This window comes from Sinocyclocheilus grahami, unplaced genomic scaffold (genome assembly GCF_001515645.1).
Source record: "Sinocyclocheilus grahami isolate Dianchi unplaced genomic scaffold, SAMN03320097.WGS_v1.1 scaffold287.1, whole genome shotgun sequence".
NCBI lineage: Eukaryota > Metazoa > Chordata > Actinopteri > Cypriniformes > Cyprinidae > Sinocyclocheilus > Sinocyclocheilus grahami.
In genome coordinates this window covers 31,759-51,876 of record NW_015505466.1, presented here as the reverse complement: position 1 = coordinate 51,876, position 20,118 = coordinate 31,759, and the positions used below count along the sequence as shown (strand labels likewise).

The following is a 20,118-nucleotide window of genomic DNA, read 5'->3' as shown; positions in this document are numbered from 1 at the left end:
ATTTTCATCATAGGTATACCTCAACTATGAGAGACAAAATGAGAAAGAAAAATCCAGAAAATCACATTGTAGGATTTTTAAAGAATTTATTTGCAAATTATGGTGGAAAATAAGTATTTGGTCAATAACAAAATTTCATCTCAATACTTTGTTTGTCCATGAAGCCGCTAGACTTGTCGCTACAGTAGACGCTATTTTGAGAAGAAAAAAAAGTCGCTAAAGGGGTCTGAAAAGTCTCTAAGGCTACATCCACACGAAGCCAGAGCTTTCCCTATCCAATCTTTTTTCCCCCTCGTCTCAAGAAATATCTGCATCCATATGAAACCACAAAACGATGTAGTATACATGCCAGACCAGTATGTGGCACTGTATTTCTGCCACAGAGATACACTAAAAACGAAGAAGACTTGGACTATGCGCATAAACCTAGCGTGCGGTATACAAACGAACATGGAACAATACATTTATTAATCTGTGTTAATGTTAGTTAATAAAAAATCCTTCAGTGTTTGTTCATGTTGTTGTTACGTGACTTATCGGTGTCTGACTTGGGGCGAGACGTGGGCTGATGACGTCATCATTTCAGAAAATATACGGATTCGCTGTCCACACGAAAACGCAAGGGCCGCATTTTCAGAATTATCCACTCTGGGACCCGGTTTCAAAAAATATCGGTTTCACTCTCCCAAAACGCCGGATCTGTGTGTAACGCCTATACAATACAAAATGTATGCATATACAGCTAAATGCGTCTCCGTGTGGACAGGGCCTCAATCTAGTGAAAAAAGTCGCAAAGTTTGCAACACTGTGCATCTCCATTTCTCCAACTATGGGCTAGGCCATGGGTCAAACAGACAATGAATGCTGCATTAATCACGCGTTAATAAAATTAGTGCCATTAAAATTAATTTGCGTGAATGCGTAGGGTTGGGTATCAATTGGGTTGCTTTACGATATCGGTGCAAAATCGATACTTTTAAAACGGTACCGGTGCCTAAACGGTGCCTGAACCGATACTTTTTTAAAAAGAGCCACATAAAAAACAATGGATAACATTAAAAATATAAAAAATAAATATACATAGCATTCACATGCTCCTTGGATGCTCTCATTTCCCGAGTTGTGCTTCCCTTACTCTAAGGCTAATAAATGTATTTCACGATCTGGGTCATTATTTAATACAAAACCGCACATAATGTTTCTACTGTATCTCTGTCAATCACTCTCGATTTTTAGTTATAATGAGTGAATTGACTGAGTGCTGTCTGTCATCGTCTTTAATCAGTTCTGTGAATTACTGTATGGCATGCCACGATTGCTCCCTCGTGACCTTTTGTAAACTGTATTTGTGACAAAGAACTGCACAGATACAGATATTATAACAATCTATCGATAAACACACACCTTGTGTCTTATATTTGAGCCCGCTCGTGCTGCACCGCCACGGTCTGCGGAATTGAAGAGTGCGCTGAAAGACGGGGAGGAGACGAAAAGTCTGCCGCCGTTTTCATATGAAATTTAAAGAGGACTGACTCTGAGGCGATCATGAATTTGTGTACAGTTTATGTAGCTAACCGCTATAGCCCCGCTAAAAATGGCCTAGCGACGCCCATGCGTGTTACGTCCATTTCAGAGAACCAGGACAAATATTTAAATCGATCGCTCACCATATTGGCAACGGGTTTCGGTACCCAACCCTATTTATGCGTTATTAATGCGTTAATTTTGACAGCCCTAATTTTAAATAAATGTTTATTTAACCTGCAATATTCCTAAATATTGTATATATACAACACAAATTCACATGCAGACCTGCAGTTGGGCCACAGGCAGGTTAACATCAGCCACCATCTCAGTACAAGGATGTTCCACTTGAAGACGAGGGTTGAGCTCTAGGAAGTAAAAGCTGCTGTCTTGACTGTAGAGATATTCCACTGTGCCTGCACTCACATAGCCCACCATCTTTGCCAACCTCACTGCGCACTGAAACAGAGAGATGCAAAGTTCCACACATTTCTTTTTTCTGTTTAAGTAACCCAGTGTTTCCTGATGGCATATACATTATTCATTAGTTTAGGAAAACATTCGACTTCTTCAGAATCTGATGCTCAGTGATCATTATAGTCAGTGATACCTTCTCCATATCCTCAAACACATCAGAGGTGGCAATAGTAGCCGGAGCCTCTTCAATGATTTTCTGGTGTCTGCGCTGGACGGAGCAGTCGCGGCCGAACAGGGAGATGGCGTTACCGTACTGATCAGCCAAAATCTGTACCTCCAGGTGGCGAGCATGTTTGGCCAATTGCATGACAAAGATCGGGGAACCCGGAACCTCAGCTTGAACCTGAGTAACAAGTATTTTGGTAAGTTTTGGAAAGTTAACAGGTGTTTGAAATTGTAGTGTGGCAGTGAAGAGCAACTCTGACCTGTCTAAAGAGGTTGGGCAAGTCTTCTGCACCGTTGACTTTCCGGATACCTTTTCCTCCTCCGCCTTCAGACGCCTTCACCATCACAGGGTAACCTATTTGTTCAGCCGCCTGTCAATCAAAACATGCTCTCTTACTAACTGGACTAAATTATGAACGCCACATTGTGCTTGATGTAAGTGTGTAGTATACCTTCAGTCCAGCCTCCACATCATGTACACAGCCCTGCTCGTACAGCTCAGTAGGGACATTAACAATTCCTTTCTTCTGGTCATTCTCTGTCCACTCTACAGTCAGCCCTGTACAAACACACAATAACTGTCAAACACCAAACCCACAATCAAGATGGTAGTAAATGCTGGATAGAAAGGGGCTGTGGTGGGTTTAGTACACCTGCCAAATTAAGGGTGTGTTCACACTAGTGTTAATTTTCAGCAATATAATCAGCTATTTTCAATTTTAGTCTTAGTCCAGTGTTAAATATCCTTGTTAGTTTTTATCATATTTAATCAACCTTATCCTATTTAGTTTTAGTCTAGTTTTAGTCAATGAAAACTTGAAATTTTAGCAAGAAGATAATTATTAATTAATCGTACAGCAGTATTAATTTTGGCAGCCATTTTTTTATTTAGTCTTAGTCTTACTCAAATGTACATTTTAGTTATCATATTTAGTCAACATTGCCCTGTTTTTGTTTCGCCAAGTTTAAGTCAATGAAATATATGAGCATTTTAGTAAGGTTTTAGTCAAATCTTTAGTCACATTTTCGTCATGCTGTATAATGGTTAAACTGACAAAAATTATTTTTGCTCAAATTTATAATCGTAATGATTGTTGTCTGTGACGAGAGAGGTGGGGCCGAGAGCCGTGGGAACGGAGCAAGGCCGGTGGAGTACATGCTAATGCGCGACACCTGCGCCACTCACCGGTCTCGAGTCCCACGGAGGAGCTCCGGAAGGATAAAAGGAGGAGTGACGACAGTGTTGGAGGAGAGAGGACCAGGCCTGGATTTTATTTTGTGATTTGGTTCTTTAATAAAATAAACAAACACAAAATAGCAATATTTTGTGTTTGTTTATTTTATTAAAGTTTTCTTTGAGCGTTCGCCGGTTCCCGCCTCCTTCTTCCCGAACTACGAACTTTGTTACATTGTCATTTAAGAAATTTACTTTTGCATTTCAGGTATTGCAGTTTCACCAGTAAGCACAAATCAATAGAATGTGGACTCACAGTCTATTTTACCTAATCTAGTGTACTGATTTATTATAGGCTTTTTATTATATAAATTTTTATAAAAAAAAATTTCACATATTAAAGTTTTCTTTGAGCGTTCGCCGGTTCCCGCCTCCTTCTTCCCGAACTACGAACTTTGTTACATTGTCATTTAAGAAATTTACTTTTGCATTTCAGGTATTGCAGTTTCACCAGTAAGCACAAATCAATAGAATGTGGACTCACAGTCTATTTTACCTCATCTAGTGTACTGATTTATTATAGGCTTTTTATTATATAAATTTTTATAAAAAAAATTTCACGCTTCCTTACAAACGGGTGCATAGTTATTATTTCTTACAGTTACGTGATGCATTTCTGGTCTCAAATTGTAGCTTTTTACTTATTACAGTTTATAAATGTGTGAATTTCTGTCATGATAGTTCGTTTCCATAACACTGAATGTTGTAACAAAGGTAATAAAGAATTGGTTATTATTATTATTAAGTCTCTTTCCGGCTCAGACTGCATAGTTTAAGCTTATGGGTCTGTCACGTGATGAATGAATGACTCGAAATACCCGAAGACTCGAGAGATGAACTAATCAATTCTCTTTCCGGCTCAGACTGCATAGTTTAAGCTTATGGGTCTGTCACGTGATGAACAAACGACTCGAAAAACCTGAAGACTCGAAACAGGTGAACTACTTGTCTAATTCCAGTACAGAACCTATAGGACGTTACGCATGCGTGACTGAACGAATCACTCCCTGAGATGACTCGTTCTTCCCAAGTCACATTAAAGATTCGTTCAAAATGAACGAATCGTTCAAGAATGACCCATCACTATCAGATTGCTTAAAATAAGCAAAACACCGGGCAGAAAATGAGGGGCTACTGTATAACAGCGAAGCTCTGATTCGGGGATTTGAACTTTTGATATCTGGCAACCGCACTCATGAAAGCTCGCGTAGTAGAGGCATGTAGAGCAGTCCGCAATAACATTGTGTCTCCTTTTTTTGACGAAAATAAAGAGGTTTTTGTTAAAGTTTATATATTTTATTATATATATATATTTTTTAAATACATTTTAGTCTCGTCTTATTTCGTCAACGAAATTACATGTTGATATAGTCATAGTTATCGTTTATTGACCTTATTGTCGTCTCGTCTTCATGGGAAAAAAGCTCGTCAACTAACATTTTCCGTCATAGTCTTCATTAACAAAATTAACACTAGTTCACACTTGTCATGTTTGGTTAGATTAAAATTGAACTCTGGAACACGGAAAGAGCGGTGTATCCAAAACAAAATGAGCAGAGGTCAAAGTGGAGCAACGAGGAGGTAAAGTCCCTTTTATGAGCTCTTTGTGAGTTCGCAGGTGGTAAAATAATCAACAAAGTCCAGCAGAAGGCATTAGGTGTATTCGACTTAAAGCCGCGCTGCGCAGATCGATCGGTAAATGGGTGCTTTGATGTCATACACCGATCGGTCTGCGCAGCGCCGCTTTAAGTCGAACACACCAATTGTTTGAATTAAAGTAACAGCGCATTGTTTTCAGTAAATATGAACATGGATTGACACGAAAATGTAGCAATTACACCATAAATGCATATTATTAAAGTCTACTGTGTTTCACAGTCAACGCATATGGCTTTTTGGCTAGGTTTAAAGGGAAAGAGCACTTTTACATAAACAAAGCAATAATAGATGGCACTCGTGGAGGTAGAAAAACACAGCTCTTTATGAACGGCAGGATTGCTTGTAATAAAGATTTAAATATAAAAGGAAAGGCAGTAGAGCTGTCTATTTCTGTCAATGGTAAGTTTGTGATAACGTAAGAAAAGTAGTTTAAATGTTTTGCCACTTGCTTGAGCAACTTAATATATAAACCTAGAAGTAAATGCAAAAGTAAAAAACATTGAATAATGCGTTTAAATTTCAGTGACAATGTTTGGATTTGAAATCAAACTAATGGATAAATGTTGTGTTTGTGGTAAACAGCCATGATTCAGTAGCGGACTCCTGTGTGAAAGCATAGTCCGTGCTGCTTCCCCCCTCACAAGAGTCACCTAAGAGGGGAATTCCCCCCATTTTCAAAAATGAAATTCAGGGCCTGAATAAATGTCTAAAAATCCTGATTGGAGTATCACTATATATAGTTATAAATGATAAAATTCGTCTTTCACATCTCCTCATGTTTGAACAGACACACACACAGAATTATGTCAAAATACCCTTCTCGACGATCATTCTTGTAAACGCAGTCAGTTATGTTTTAAATGAATGTAAACAGCTGAGAAAGAAATCGGATGTGTATCATTATACTGGATCCGTGCAGTCGGTCTTAAATGGACAGCAGCCTATAAATACCTGCTGCTGAATATGTCACTAATGTTAATCAAACAACAAAACACAGCTTTAACAAAGATTAATCTAAATTTAATTCATACAGTGAACACTATGCAGTGTTATTTTACACTTAATAATTACACTTCTGTACCTGAATACTAGTGTTTATTCGATCTATGCTTGTAAATTGTGTATTTGTCCTTTTTTTTCCTTTCTTTTTTTTTTTTTACTGACTGTTCACTTGCCTTTAATCATGTTTGAACTTTCTTAGACTATAGTTTTTGCTGTGGTATATGAAGAAGTACTTAAAATGTATAGAAAAAAGAACATTGATATAAAATAGTGTCATTATTTTATAATTTTTTTTTGTATGTTCACATTGATGTTAAAATTGCATTTTCTGATTTGTGACATTACTTTTTCTGGACTGCGAAAACTGCTGGTCACATTCAGAAGTTGTAGTGATTCTTTCTTTTCCAAGAAAGAATGCGAAACAAATTGCTTATATAATTTTCATTTTTAAAGGGGTCCTATTACGCTTTTTTACTTTTTCAACTTTAGTTAGTCTGTAATGTTGCTGTTTGAGCACAAAAAATATCTGCAAAGTTACAAAGCTCAAAGTCCACTTCAAAAGGAGATATTTTATTTAACAGAAATCACTTTTCAAAAACTACAACGAACAACTCGTATATTTTTCGGGATTTGTGATATCACAAATATCGACGAAAGGGACGAGACCTGGTTGAGCTGCACTAGAGAAGGCAACGAGTGTTATCACTATGTCGGAGACACGCTAGCTTTCCCAAGACAGACGAACTTAGAGTGGTTACAATCATCCAGGTGTAAATCGCGCTCATATTGATTTGATTTTTTAAAGGAACTCGGGTTTCAATTCCCAATGTTCAAAGAGTCTTTCTGGCATCTGAATCCACTCAGACTCTTAAGAAACATTATATTGTGGTTGTGTAAGCGTTTTGTGCATTGCACGGCAACATGCTCAACCGTTTAGACATAATACCATTATAAACATAATAAATTATTAAAATACCACAATTCCTATTGCACAAAGTTTAACATAACATCTGAAAATATGAATCATTTCAAGATCAGACAGGAAGTGCATTTCCAATGAATATCTACTATAAATTCTTATAGGTGTCTTGAAAACAAGTTTACATAATTTTTCTTAGTTTTTACGCACGGGAGGCGCCAGTGCGCAACCGCACCATTCAAGCTCCTCAAGTCCAGATCAATGCAAGAATGGCTTTAACACTGCATAATATCCCTCATTTAGGCTTTCAGACTGCACGCCAAGGATAAATGTCACTTTACCTTGTACTTTCTGCTGTTCCATCAAGTGCGCGAACCATATGAGAAGCGCGATAACGCCCTGGCGGAGCTGCGGTAACTGTAGCATCCTCAGAAAAAGTGGAGACGCGCGTTGGAGACAGACGGACCACAGACGGACAGATGTTCTTCCGATGCTTCGCACTCAGGACTGTCATACAAACGGAATCCGTCTCGCTTTTTAAATCTATATGGGGTCTCGAGTTGGATGCCTGTGGTGGGCGGTCTTCAAACTTCATAGGGGGGTGGGGAGAGCATTGTAATAGTTTGCCCACCGACATTTATCAGGTGATATTTGGAAGTCTAGAAACATTCTCCCCTCAAGAGCAACATTATGATTCGGGGCTGAGTTTGGGGGGATTTCAAAGAGTTGGATAACAGCAGAAAAGTGATTTGGGGTCTGTTTGTGTTTAATGTGGAAAGAAGGCTGATTGTTAAAGCATAACAGCTTTTGATATAAATATTTTTCTTTTAACATATGCCAAACGTTGAGCTTGAACTTGATGAAACAGAAATCAGTTTTGCAGAATTGCAGAATAAAGAGTTTATTTTGACGTGATAAAAAACTAAATATAATAAATAAAATGTAGCTAATATATGTTGGAGACCTGCTTAAAATAACAGGATCGAGTTTTATGCTTAATGCTGCACTGTTCTCGAAGTCTTGACACTACAAGGTCTCTGTAATAAAGATTTCAATGTTGATATTTCTACAAATATCCAGTTTACTGTTCAAAATCATGGTAACAGGGTTGACTATTTTAGATTTTACCAGCCAAAAATAATTAAACTAAGATGATGAAAAAGACAAGTTCACAAGGATGATTGCTGTTATTATGATGTATTTTGTTTTGTTTTTTATATAATTATTTTTAAGTTACATTGTTGTATTATACAGATAAGGGAAATTATAAGGTAACAGGGCTGATGCCTAACCTGGAATTTCATGTCTTTTTAATATATATACTGTATATATATATATATATAAATATATATATTAGTGCTGTCAAACGATTAATCGCATCCAAAATAAAAGTTTTTCTTTACATAATATATGTGTGTATATGGTGTATTTATTATGTATATTAATAACACATGCATGTATGTATTTAAGAAAATATGTTATTTTAATATATTAAATATATTTATATATAATATAAGAATATAAATATATAAATGTATATCAATTAAAATATTTTCAAAATATATACAGCACAGTGTGTGTATTTATATATACATAATAAAAGCCCTTGAGCAAGGCACCGAACCCCCAACTGCTCCCCGGGCACCACAGCAAAAAATGGCTGCCCACTGCTCCGGGTGTGTGTTCACGGTGTGTGTGTGTTCACTGCTGTGTGTGTGCACGTTGGATGGGTTAAATGCAGAGCACTAATTCCTAGTATGGGTTACCATACTTGACCACATGTCACGTCACTTTTTATATATATATATTTATTTATTTTTTTTATTTTTTTTAAATAGTCATGAACAATGCAATGAAAAAGCTTTACAAATAAATAAATACAGTTTTATCTTTTTTTTAAAGACAAAAATACAGTTTTATCAACATCTGCTCAGCCTCAGCCTCAGCCTGATAATAGTTCAGTAAGTCAGATGTTAAACTAACCTGTTCCACTCCAGGGTAGTGTGGGGATGCCAGCTGTCTGGGCCACAATAGAAGAGGCGATCTTATCTCCAAGAGCCCACATAGCCTGACTAGGTGGACCTAATGAAAGATACAAACCACTAAATTAAGAGCAGTACCATCACACTATGTGAATAATTTAATCAATGTGATATTGTAAGGTTTATTATAATAGCTGAGACTCGCCCATGAAGGCTATGCCGTTCTTGTGCAGCAATTCAGGGAGTTTGGGGTTCTCAGAGGCATGACCCCAACCGGCCCATACAGCCTAAAGACAGGTACATTACATTTATGCATTTAGTAGACGGCTTTATCCAAAGTGACTTAAAGTCAAAGAGCAAGCAATATTCATAATATAGAATGCCAGGTTCAGTAGACAACTAGATTAGAAAGCAAAATAGAGAAGAGGAGAAATGCAGAGAAGAAAAAAACAGATAAAAAAATAAAATAAAAAAAAGTAAGAATATGTGCCAATAATTGGTTTAGCTAATAATGAGCAATAATAGCTACGCTTGCCTCAGAAGAGGGATTCCCTCTTTTTTTGCCAGCTGAACCCTTTTGACATACATTTTATTTTCTTTAGGTATATCCCGAAATTTTAAGTTAATATCTCAAGAATGTTTTTGATTAAAGGGGTCCTATTATGCTCTTTTACAAAGTCTTGATTTTGTTTTGGGGGTGTACTAGAACAGGCTCTCATACTAGGTTGTTCGAAAAACTCATTATTTTTTCACATATTTTACATTATTGCAACACCTCTCTCCCCAGTCTGGCATGAACGGCTCGAATTGTTCCTGAAACAAATGAAGGCCCGCCTTCTGAAATACAAAATGTGCTGTGATTGGTTAGCTGGGTCAGTGTGTGTTGTGACTGGCAGCACTCGGCGCCATTCGTTGTAGTTTTTGAAAAGTGATTTCTGTTAAATAAAATATCTCCTTTTGAAGTGGACTTTGAGCTTTGTAACTTTGTAGATCTTTATTATGCTCAAACAGCAACATTACAGACTAACTAAAGTCGAAAAACTGAAAAAGCATAATAGGACCCCTTTAAGCATTCTATTTTATTTTATTTTGTATTGTTTTCTAATTATATTTTGTCATATTTTACAATATATTGCATATAAATGGGATATGATAAGGATTTATCATAAGAAAAAACATCCTATAATGCTGCTGCTGAAACATTCATGCAAAAAGAATGCATTTATATATGAACATTCCTTTCTGTTTTTATATTATTTATTTTAACTCACATTACTGCTGTAATAATACAACTGTGCTTAAAACAACAACAAAAAATTATACTTAAATATAATAATACTTTTATTTCACAATAAGTTATTTTATTAATGTCTTAAATTTCACACATTAATTGTGCAGCCTGATTTAAGTCTTTTAAGTGTTACCAAAATCATTTTATTTGCTCTGAACACCAGTCATCAAAGCTCACATGCATTTACCTGAACGGGAATTCGCTTAGCTATGTCCAAAATGAGTTCCACATTAGCATAGTTGTTGTTGTTTGTCCCTCCTGGGACAGGTACATAGTGATCTGCCATCTTGATATACTCTGCAGACAGAATTATACATATGTTTAAGTATTTCATCAAGTAAATTTGAGATTACAGGGCTATTCATAAATCATTTTCACCTCACTGAATCCTTTCTATGCAAATTAGGCCAGGTCTGCACCGACAAAGCATACTGACATAAATGAAGAGAAGGACCAAGACATTCCTTGCTAAATACATTTGCCAGTCCACAGTCCAGCATGGCTTTTCCTGGACTACACCATGATACAGCCAGCATTGGGGGAAAGTTTTCTCAAGCAATTTTTTAAGTCTGATGACGTAACAGTTAAGCTCAGCATTTTAAACACACCTGCATTGGCTTTGAGGTCCTCCGGGGTAACCATGACTACAAAACGTATGGCCCGTTCATTCCGAAACATTTCATAAGCCCAGCGACGGATGGAGCGCATGCACTTAACTGCAGCGATGCCATTGTTAGCAATGAGAACCTGTCACAACAAAATATGATATTCACAGCTGTCACCACACCAGGGTTGTTTATAGTTAACAAAAACCATAAAAACATTCAGTTACTTAAAGTTAATTGAAATTTAAAAAAAAATAATAATTTAATATATATACAGTGGGTACGGAAAGTATTCAGACCCCCTTAAATTTTTCACTCTTTGTTATATTGCAGCCATTTGCTAAAATCATTTAAGTAAATTTTTTTTCCTCATTAATGTACACACAGCACCCCATATTGACAGAAAAACACAGAATCGTTGACATTTTTGCAGATTTATTAAAAAAGAAAAACTGAATCTGAGGTCCTGAGCACTCTGGAGAAGGTTTTCGTCCAGGATATCCCTGTACTTGGCTGCATTCATCTTTCCCTCGATTGCAACCAGTTGTCCTGTCCCTGCAGCTGAAAAACACCTCCACAGCATGATGCTGCCACCACCATGCTTCACTGTTGGGACTGTATTGGACAGGTGATGAGCAGTGCCTGGTTTTCTCCACACATACCGCTTAGAATTAAGTCCAAAAAGTTCTATCTTGGCCTCATCCGACCAGAGAATCTTATTTCTCACCATCTTGGAGTCCTTCAGGTGTTTTTTCATGTGTCTTGCACTGAGGAGAGGCTTCCGTCGGGCCACTCTGCCATAAAGCCCCGACTGGTGGAGGGCTGCAGTGATGGTTGACTTTCTACAACTTTCTCCCATCTCCCGACTGCATCTCTGTAGCTCAGCCACAGTGATCTTTGGGTTCTTCTTTACCTCTCTCACCAAGGCTCTTCTCCTCCGATAGCTCAGTTTGGCCGGACGGTCAGCTCTAGGAAGGGTTCTGGTCGTCCCAAACGTCTTCCATTTAAGGATTATGGAGGCCACTGTGCTCTTAGGAACCTTAAGTGCAGCAGAATTTTTTTTGTAACCTTGGCCAGATCTGTGCCTTGCCACAATTCTGTCTCTGAGCTCTTCAGGCAGTTCCTTTGACCTCATGATTCTCATTTGCTCTGACATGCACTGTGAGCTGTAAGGTCTTATATAGACAGGTGTGTGGCTTTCCTATTCAAGTCCAATCAGTATAATCAAACACAGTTGGACTCAAATGAAGGTGTAGAACCATCTCAAGGATTATCAGAAGAAATGGACAGCACCTGAGTTAAATATATGAGTGTCACAGCAAAGGGTCTGAATACTTAGGACCATGTGATATTTCAGTTTTTCTTTTTTAATAAATCTGCAAAAATGTCAACAATTCTGTGTTTTTCTGTCAATATGGGGTGTTGTGTGTACATTAATGAGGAAAAAAAATTAACTTAAATGATTTTAGCAAATGGCTGCAATATAACAGACTGAAAAATTTAAGGGGGTCTGAATACTTTCCGTACCCACTGTATATATATTGTTAACTAGTTGCCAAGGAAACATCACTCAATTTAATTTAGTTTAACTTGTAATAAAACAACTAAAACTGAAATAAAAGTAAAAAATGTATAGACCTATTTAACATATGAAGAATAAAAATGACAAAAACAACAAAATTGTAAGTTTAAATTTAAAAACATTTGAATTAAAATTGCAAAATATAACATTTAAATTAAATAATAAAAAAAAAAAAACCTACAACACTATCTAAATGACACTAAAATATAACACTGCACCACGCATATAGCAGAATAGCAAATTGCAGTCAAGGATCTTACCTTCTCAATGACTTTGTTGCCACCAAATCGGGTGACGAATTCAGCGGGGGAAGCGACAGTAAAGTCCCTCTGCAAGTCGATGCGTCTGCGGTTCCTGCCCTGCTTCACAAGGTGAAGTCCTGACATGCTAGGCCTTGACAAATGCACACAATACCAACATAATTCACAATGCAGCCTGAGAAACACTGAATACAAACAGATGAACACTATAGCAATACACACGCTAGCAACTGACAGCATGGCTGATCGTTTTGGATTGGATTTTTTTTTAATTTTGAGAAAAATGAGAGAACAAATCAGCAAAAAATAAATAAATAAAATAGGGAACAAATGAATTCCTGGGAATATCTGTCTATTTGTTCCTCTGCATGTCATGTGTGGGGCTTCATACAAAAATGTTAACTTGCAAGAAAAATGGCAAAATTCCAAAAACATAAAAATGATGAACAATGCACATTTTTGTTATCAAATAAGTACATAAGTTTTTTGTTTGTTTGTTTATGTTTTTTTGCAATGCAATAAAAAAAGAAAAGTCTATATTTACTATTTTCTCCATGACTTCAGGAATTTGTCCCAGGTATTTAATAACTTTCATGACTTTCCAAAGCCTGTAAATCAATCCTGTAAATTCACCCCCCTTGACAGGCATATTTTAAAAAACGTTTTGAAAGGTTCAAATTAAAAAGTTATAGATGGTCAAATAGATGGATGTCTTCAAAGGTACAGAAGAACAAAAAAATTATACTAGCACACATGCTACACAGTATATTAGGGATGTAACGATTAACCGCGAGCCGGTTGAAAATCAATTTAAATATGTGACGATTCAAATCGGTTGAGATGCTAAACAAATCACGATTCCATTAGGGGTAGGAGTTTATATGAATGTATGTCTGAGGGGAACTTACTGTCTTTCGATGGTATTTTTTCTTTTAATCTTGCCTCTGTATAATGCATATTAAAGTTCATAAGTGCAGCGCTGCTTTGTTTACAGCGGAAACCAAGAAAACGCTTTAAGCGCCACCTGCTGGCAGAGAGTGAATCTGCGTCTCGTTCAGCTCGTCTGCTGTTTCTGTTTCATGCAGATATTTTTATTTCACAAAACTGAAGTCAAACCATTCTGTTTTTGCTTCAAATTTCGAAATTATACAATGTAATTTAGATTAAAAACTGCTCATGTTGCATGTATGCAGCATCTTTGTTTGGATCATGATTTAAATGCAGTGGCTGCCTCTCATTTTAAATGGAAAGAGCACAGACAAAGCCTTAGTTTGTTTATATGAAGATATTTATTTTATTTGTGTTACTTATTTATTTGATTTTGGGCTTGTTTTAAAATTTCAATTTAGTTTTGTTATTTAATTTTACATTATATTTAAATTGTGTTATTTAGCAAACGCTTTTATCCAAAGTGACTAACAAATGAGGACAATAGAAGCAATCAAAACCAACAAAAGAGCAATAATTTACAAGTGCTATATTAGTATATTATTATAGTGTTTTATTTCAGTTTCACAAAGAAACTTACATTTTTTTGTCCAAGCAATAATAAAAGGACACATTTAATTTATAATTTGTCTTAAATCTCATTTTGTAAAAAAAAAAAAAAAAAAAAAGTGAATCGAATCGTGAAATCAAAACCGTGAATCGAATCGTGAGTTGAGTGAATCATTACATCCCTACAGTATATATACTGTATGCTGCCAAAAACAGTAATCAATCAGGAGTATGCTACATGCTGCATATCAAACAGTATCACGCTACATGCATGTTAAATATAGACATCCATTTATCATTTGGACATTCCAACAATTTCTTTGCATATCCAGTCTTGTGTAAAAATGTCTTAACATTTGGAAGTCTGATTCTTGAATCAAGAAGGCAGATATTAATTCTGGTTCTGGTTCTTCTGGAAATGGAAGGTCAAGTGCATTGCATTGTGGGATACAGAATATCACACAATATTCCCGGGTTGGCACATGCGGGTCATTTGGTTATTCAAGACAGAGAAAATGCATACTTTGCATAACATATATACTGTATACTGCATAAATATAATTAATGGTGTAGTAGTATGCTATCCCTAACTTAGCCGTCACGTGTAACCTGAAGTTACAGATTGCATCATGTCGGAAGTGCTGGCACACACAAAACGCTCCTTTAAGGGGGAAGGACTGGAATGGCTCTCCTCCTCCCAGACTCCTAGATTTTCCTCCTCTTCCCTCCCCTTAGCCAAAAAGAATGTACTTCCTTTGCACTTGCCCACCACAGCCCCTCCCCTCGACCAATAGTAGAGCAATATGGGGAGGAGGGACATCTTGGCCCATTCAGGCAGTTTCAGCACCGCCACTCTGTCCTATAAGGCTTCTCTGAGCAGCTCGTACGAGGCCTTAGTTAAACACAGAGGCATGACGTATTAAGTAAATTAAATCAACAGGTAATCAAATCGGAAACAGACAAAAATACACTAGGCAGCTGAGTTTATTATTTCAGTAAATATATATTCACAATGCCGCCATTAAATAGCAGATTTGCTAGTACTGTGCAATCTGTCTTGCCTGCATGTGGTCCGGTGACTATAAAGGGTGGCCACATGTTCCCTATCCCCAACGGACACTTTTATTTACCATAGACAGTTATAATATTTTTCTTAGTAGCAATAATGACAAAACCTGACTAACACAAACTGACATGTTTAGACCTAACAATTTAAAAGATCCATGATGTCTTTGTAATAATGAATTAATTAAATAAAATAAATAGATAAATAAATAAAATAAATAATTTATGTATTTATTTATTTTACAGAAAATGTCTCTGTAGTATTTTTTTAATATGTCATCAAGATGCAAAATTCAATATTTCATTATTCATTCTATTACAGCTCTATCTAGTAATCTGAGATAAAAATGAAAATTAAATATAAAATAAAATAACACTCAGAGCGTAATATATAATCACATCCTAATAGATTTCCATAATTTTGTATTTGATGTTGATTTTATGTTTTAACACCCGTCATTAATTGTTTCCTTTGTGAAATTAAGCTTTTTTTTGTCAAATGATAACACTAAAAATATATTTCAATTAATTATTTACTTTGAGAATATATTATGTAAAATCAGGTTATCATTAACTAAAACTAAAATCATAAAAAATATTACTTAAAATATAAAAATATTAAAAAAAAACACTCAAACTTATTTTATTTCAGCTTATTTTCATTTACAGCAAGTTAAAGCACTAAAATAACTAAATAGACTAAAACTAAAAGCTAAAACATTAGGGATTGAAAGATTTACCGATTCTCTCAGTGCATTGGCATAAAAAGTTAATGATGCACAGCATCGATTTAAAAAAGTGTGCATCGGATACAAGTTGGCATTTGTATCACGATGCATTGTTTCTAACATATTTGCATCGGTAAAAAACTAATTTATTATATATTTACTAGTAGACACACTATACTTTTATTGTTTAGAAAGTGACCAATAATCTGTGACAATATTTTATATGTAGATTGACTTCTCCTCTCTAAACTGTTTCTCAAGCGTGTTCTCTCATCACTGCTGCGTGAATATGACACATCAACATGGAGACCTGAGGAAAAGCGATTATTAAAGTCCTTAATATAGATCACGGATCAAACCGATCCACCATTGCAAACAGCAAATATATTTGTGCTGTTTAATGCATCTGAGACGTTGAGACTGACGTTTTCCTCAGTGCATAACTGACATGTCACAGGTATATTCTTCATCTGTAAATGTTAGAAAGTCATGCAAACATATCAGTTTTGCTGTCAGGAGTGGGCAAATGAACGAGCGCTCAGATGGAGCGCAATAGAATAATAGCGCAATAATTCTGAGTAAAATATGCATTTTGTTAAGATATTTGTTGTTGGACATTAAAATGTGCCTTTTGTAGAATTTTAACCCTACATACAATACAGAGATATGAATTTTTGCCCATATCGCCCACCCCTACTATATATGAGTGTATTTTTATGATAGCAGTAACTGTAAAGGGACTATTGTAATGGGTAAATAACATGTAAGCTAATACAGTCCTAATTACTCAGCTCAAATGAGTTAATGTGTGTTTCTTATAGCAGTTCAAATTTAGTATTGTTTCATTTATTTAGATTTTGAATTTAGTGATTTTAATGCTTTAAAGAGCAATTTTACATTGTAATATTCTAATGTTCTGCTATCTATAAAAGGTACAGCTGTCATAAAACCAGAGAGAAAAGGCTGTTATAATAGTATGTGAGAGAGTCACCGGTAATATCATTGCGTTCCTATTGGTCAGTGTTAGAGAAGCTCAGCTTAGCCTGACAGTTAGCCTGCCCCAGACCAGGTTAGTTTCCATTGCATCATATTGCATCGAATCTCATTGTGTTGAATCGAATCGAATTGAAATCGCACTGCATCGCAATAGTGGTGAATCGTATCGTATCGCATCAGTAGCTGCTTCATATCCATCTTTAATGTATCGTATTGTTGGCTAAGCATCAAGATGCGTATCGCATCCTCAGTTATGAGATGCACATCCCTATAAAACATACTAAACATAGACATTTTAAAAAAACTAATAAGAATAACAAAAATACACAACAAAATTACTTAAACTTTGAATGAAAAAAATAAAATAGCCTCCTGTCTAACTTCAATCCATTGTTGGCTAAGCATCAAGATGCGTATCGCATCCTCAGTTATGAGATGCACATCCCTATAAAACATACTAAACATAGACATTTTAAAAAAACTAATAAGAATAACAAAAATACACAACAAAATTACTTAAACTTTGAATGAAAAAAAATTAAATAGCCTCCTGTCTAACTTCAATCTTTCCTTGAAGCATCACTACTTTGACAACCATTATGGCATGTCTGTGTGAGACCCCAGTGGGCATAGAGATGGAAAACACTGCCAAAGACTGGCAGTGCAACCGAAGTTACCCAAACACACAGAGAGGCGCTTGTGCACATTTTCACACAGCATAGTGATGAACCCATATGAACCTTGAAGAACCCAGTATCCTCAAGCCATCACTTTGCACAACGCTGCAGCATACCTCCCTCATTCACACATGGGCTTAGAAATGTAATCATTTATTTAGACAACCAGCGCTAGACTTATCTTGAAACTAGTCTTTTTCAAAGGCCACGTCCCTGATCTCGAGCACCAGGCAGAACAAGCGTGATACATACAGATATGGTGAAAGTGGACATCCATGTCACAATAACTGCAAATGAGTGCACAAGCATCTCTGACCTCATATTGTGCAAGGGTCCGTCCAGGCTGTCGAAGCCCATCTCATAAGTGCTGTCTGAACTGACTGAAGAGGGGGAAAGGGAGCGCGGATTCTCCTCCATCTGCAGGTCCAGCTTCCCTGCGGTTTCATCCTCAGAGTTTTCCTCAGACACAGAACCCACGATGAAGTGAGAGTGCAGCGCAGCCACTGCTGGAAGCTTCTTCCCGGTGGAGTCCTGCTCTGCCATACTTAGGCCACGCTGGCAGGCTGCAAGCACTGTACAAGGAGAGCGAAGATGCATTAGTTCATCAGCTCATCAAGTCAAAAGTCACTATGACAAAAAGATGTCTTAATTAAATATTTGACAAACACATTGTTACGAATAAAAAAAAAAGAGTCAGTTTAAGTAATTTTAGAAGTTTAACTTCAAAATATATCAGTTAGTTCCCAATGTAAAATTCTGATTTCTAAGTTTTTCATCTAATGTTTTTATTTTGCCTTTATTTCGTTTAAAGAAATTATTTGACCATGATATGTTGCTAAAAATTTATTTAGCATCATAGTATTTTTGGTATCTATTTGTAAGTTATGTTCTATGGGCATGGTACCATAGCAATATTATGTTTCTGGACATGTAATATAGCCTTTAAAATACCACGGAAGTAAACATCGTTACGGAGTATCATGACACACATGGAAAGACCATGGCACTATCATTGGTTCCCATCAATGTATCACAAGTTCTGTAACAGTAGCGCTATTGTATCTTACCCATATCGTACGTTTGACTCCATGTGAACCTGTCTGATTACTGTACCTCGATTTAGCAACTCACCTGCAGGACTGACACTTGTAAAATTACAACCGCACCTCATCCAGCCTGATGAACCTGATCAACGGGTCTCACCATCGCGAACCCTCAACCACATGTGAGAAACTCCTTTTCAATAATCTAACACTTACACTTAGAGCTCATTTCTGCTATCAGTTCATAACCGTCCGGCTCCCTTCAGTCAGCATGATAGTCATCCTTTTTTCACCTTTCAAACTCGTAAACTTCCTGTCTCCACCTTGACCGAGAAACAGTGGCATCGGTTCGACCTAGCACACATGCTAACTTGTCACAAACCCTCCTCATCTCTGTCGCAGTCGCTGTTGAGGTTTTACAAATCCGTCCAATATTTACAGTGTCATGTGCAGCCTTACAGTTAGCAGGCACTCGGTCCCGGTAATAAGCTTTTGTACTCACCGTGCGAAAAGAGTCTGCAAGCAATTCTGAGGCGTGTAAACCGACGTTTTAATATCGACTGTATTCCCTCCTAATTGAAGCCCATCTCCGCTCCGGTGAAGGCTAATAGGCTATATAGCAGCATAATGGTACAGGCTGGAGTCCCAGCCTCTTTGACAGGAGCATCACGGTGGTGCGATGCAAGGGGGGTTACTTCTGGACGTCGTCCTTTGACCTCACCGATGCAACCGCTCACGCTGTATCAACGGACCAATCGTATTGCGCGTCTCGGTCGGGGCGGGGTCACGCATGCAAATAAATAAGAAGGCGTGCCCAATGATTTGACGCTTCCTTAGACACACGTGTTTTCTGTCATAGAAGGGTTACATTCAGTCATTCTTGAGAAGTGGGACAAAACAGGGTGCAAAATTGAAAAAATTAAACCTTGTAACGTTACTCAGACAAATGAAACTACATTTATGTATCTTATATGTACTAAGCTACTGAGCTATGCTTTGATACAACCTCCCAACTTTTCTCTTTTTTAACAAAATGTGCTTTTTCACCTGTGTACTATAAGTTCAACTTTATCTTTAACAGCACTCAAGATGTTTTTAACATCTCAAAACGCATTCTCGTGTTAGCAGACAGATTTCACGTTCACATGTGTCCAACAATTCCACAACAAATATAAAATATCATAATGAAATATTATCAAAATATTCCACTGACGGAGTTGACACATCTGACGGTGGTGACGAAAAGCTGAATTTGTAATCATTTTAACTATCAAATACATTGAATCAGTCAATTACTGTATTAAAACAAACAACAAACAGTGAGTATGTTATTGTTTATAAAGCTTTTATTCAAGAGGCACATTGAAGTATTTTGATATATGATTGGAACACAAAATCTTATGGTGGTGACA

General features: G+C 36.7%; 1 protein-coding gene across 1 annotated transcript in view; it reads right to left on the bottom strand.

Moving 5' to 3' along the window:
• Nucleotides 1-19,377, bottom strand: part of LOC107600590 (acetyl-CoA carboxylase) — a 59,662-nt gene extending 40,285 nt beyond the window's left edge. The window contains exons 1-11 of the mRNA XM_016292525.1: nucleotides 19,209-19,377; nucleotides 17,980-18,235; nucleotides 12,701-12,833; nucleotides 10,862-11,000; nucleotides 10,441-10,550; nucleotides 9,168-9,249; nucleotides 8,964-9,062; nucleotides 2,619-2,725; nucleotides 2,427-2,537; nucleotides 2,135-2,344; nucleotides 1,813-1,983 (exon numbers count right to left, since the gene is read on the bottom strand). Coding sequence (XP_016148011.1) covers nucleotides 1,813-1,983; nucleotides 2,135-2,344; nucleotides 2,427-2,537; nucleotides 2,619-2,725; nucleotides 8,964-9,062; nucleotides 9,168-9,249; nucleotides 10,441-10,550; nucleotides 10,862-11,000; nucleotides 12,701-12,833; nucleotides 17,980-18,206 — 1,389 coding nt within the window. The 5' untranslated portion in view covers nucleotides 18,207-18,235; nucleotides 19,209-19,377. The remainder of the gene's footprint in view (nucleotides 1-1,812; nucleotides 1,984-2,134; nucleotides 2,345-2,426; nucleotides 2,538-2,618; nucleotides 2,726-8,963; nucleotides 9,063-9,167; nucleotides 9,250-10,440; nucleotides 10,551-10,861; nucleotides 11,001-12,700; nucleotides 12,834-17,979; nucleotides 18,236-19,208) is intronic.
• Between the last annotated feature and the right edge of the window lie 741 nt (nucleotides 19,378-20,118).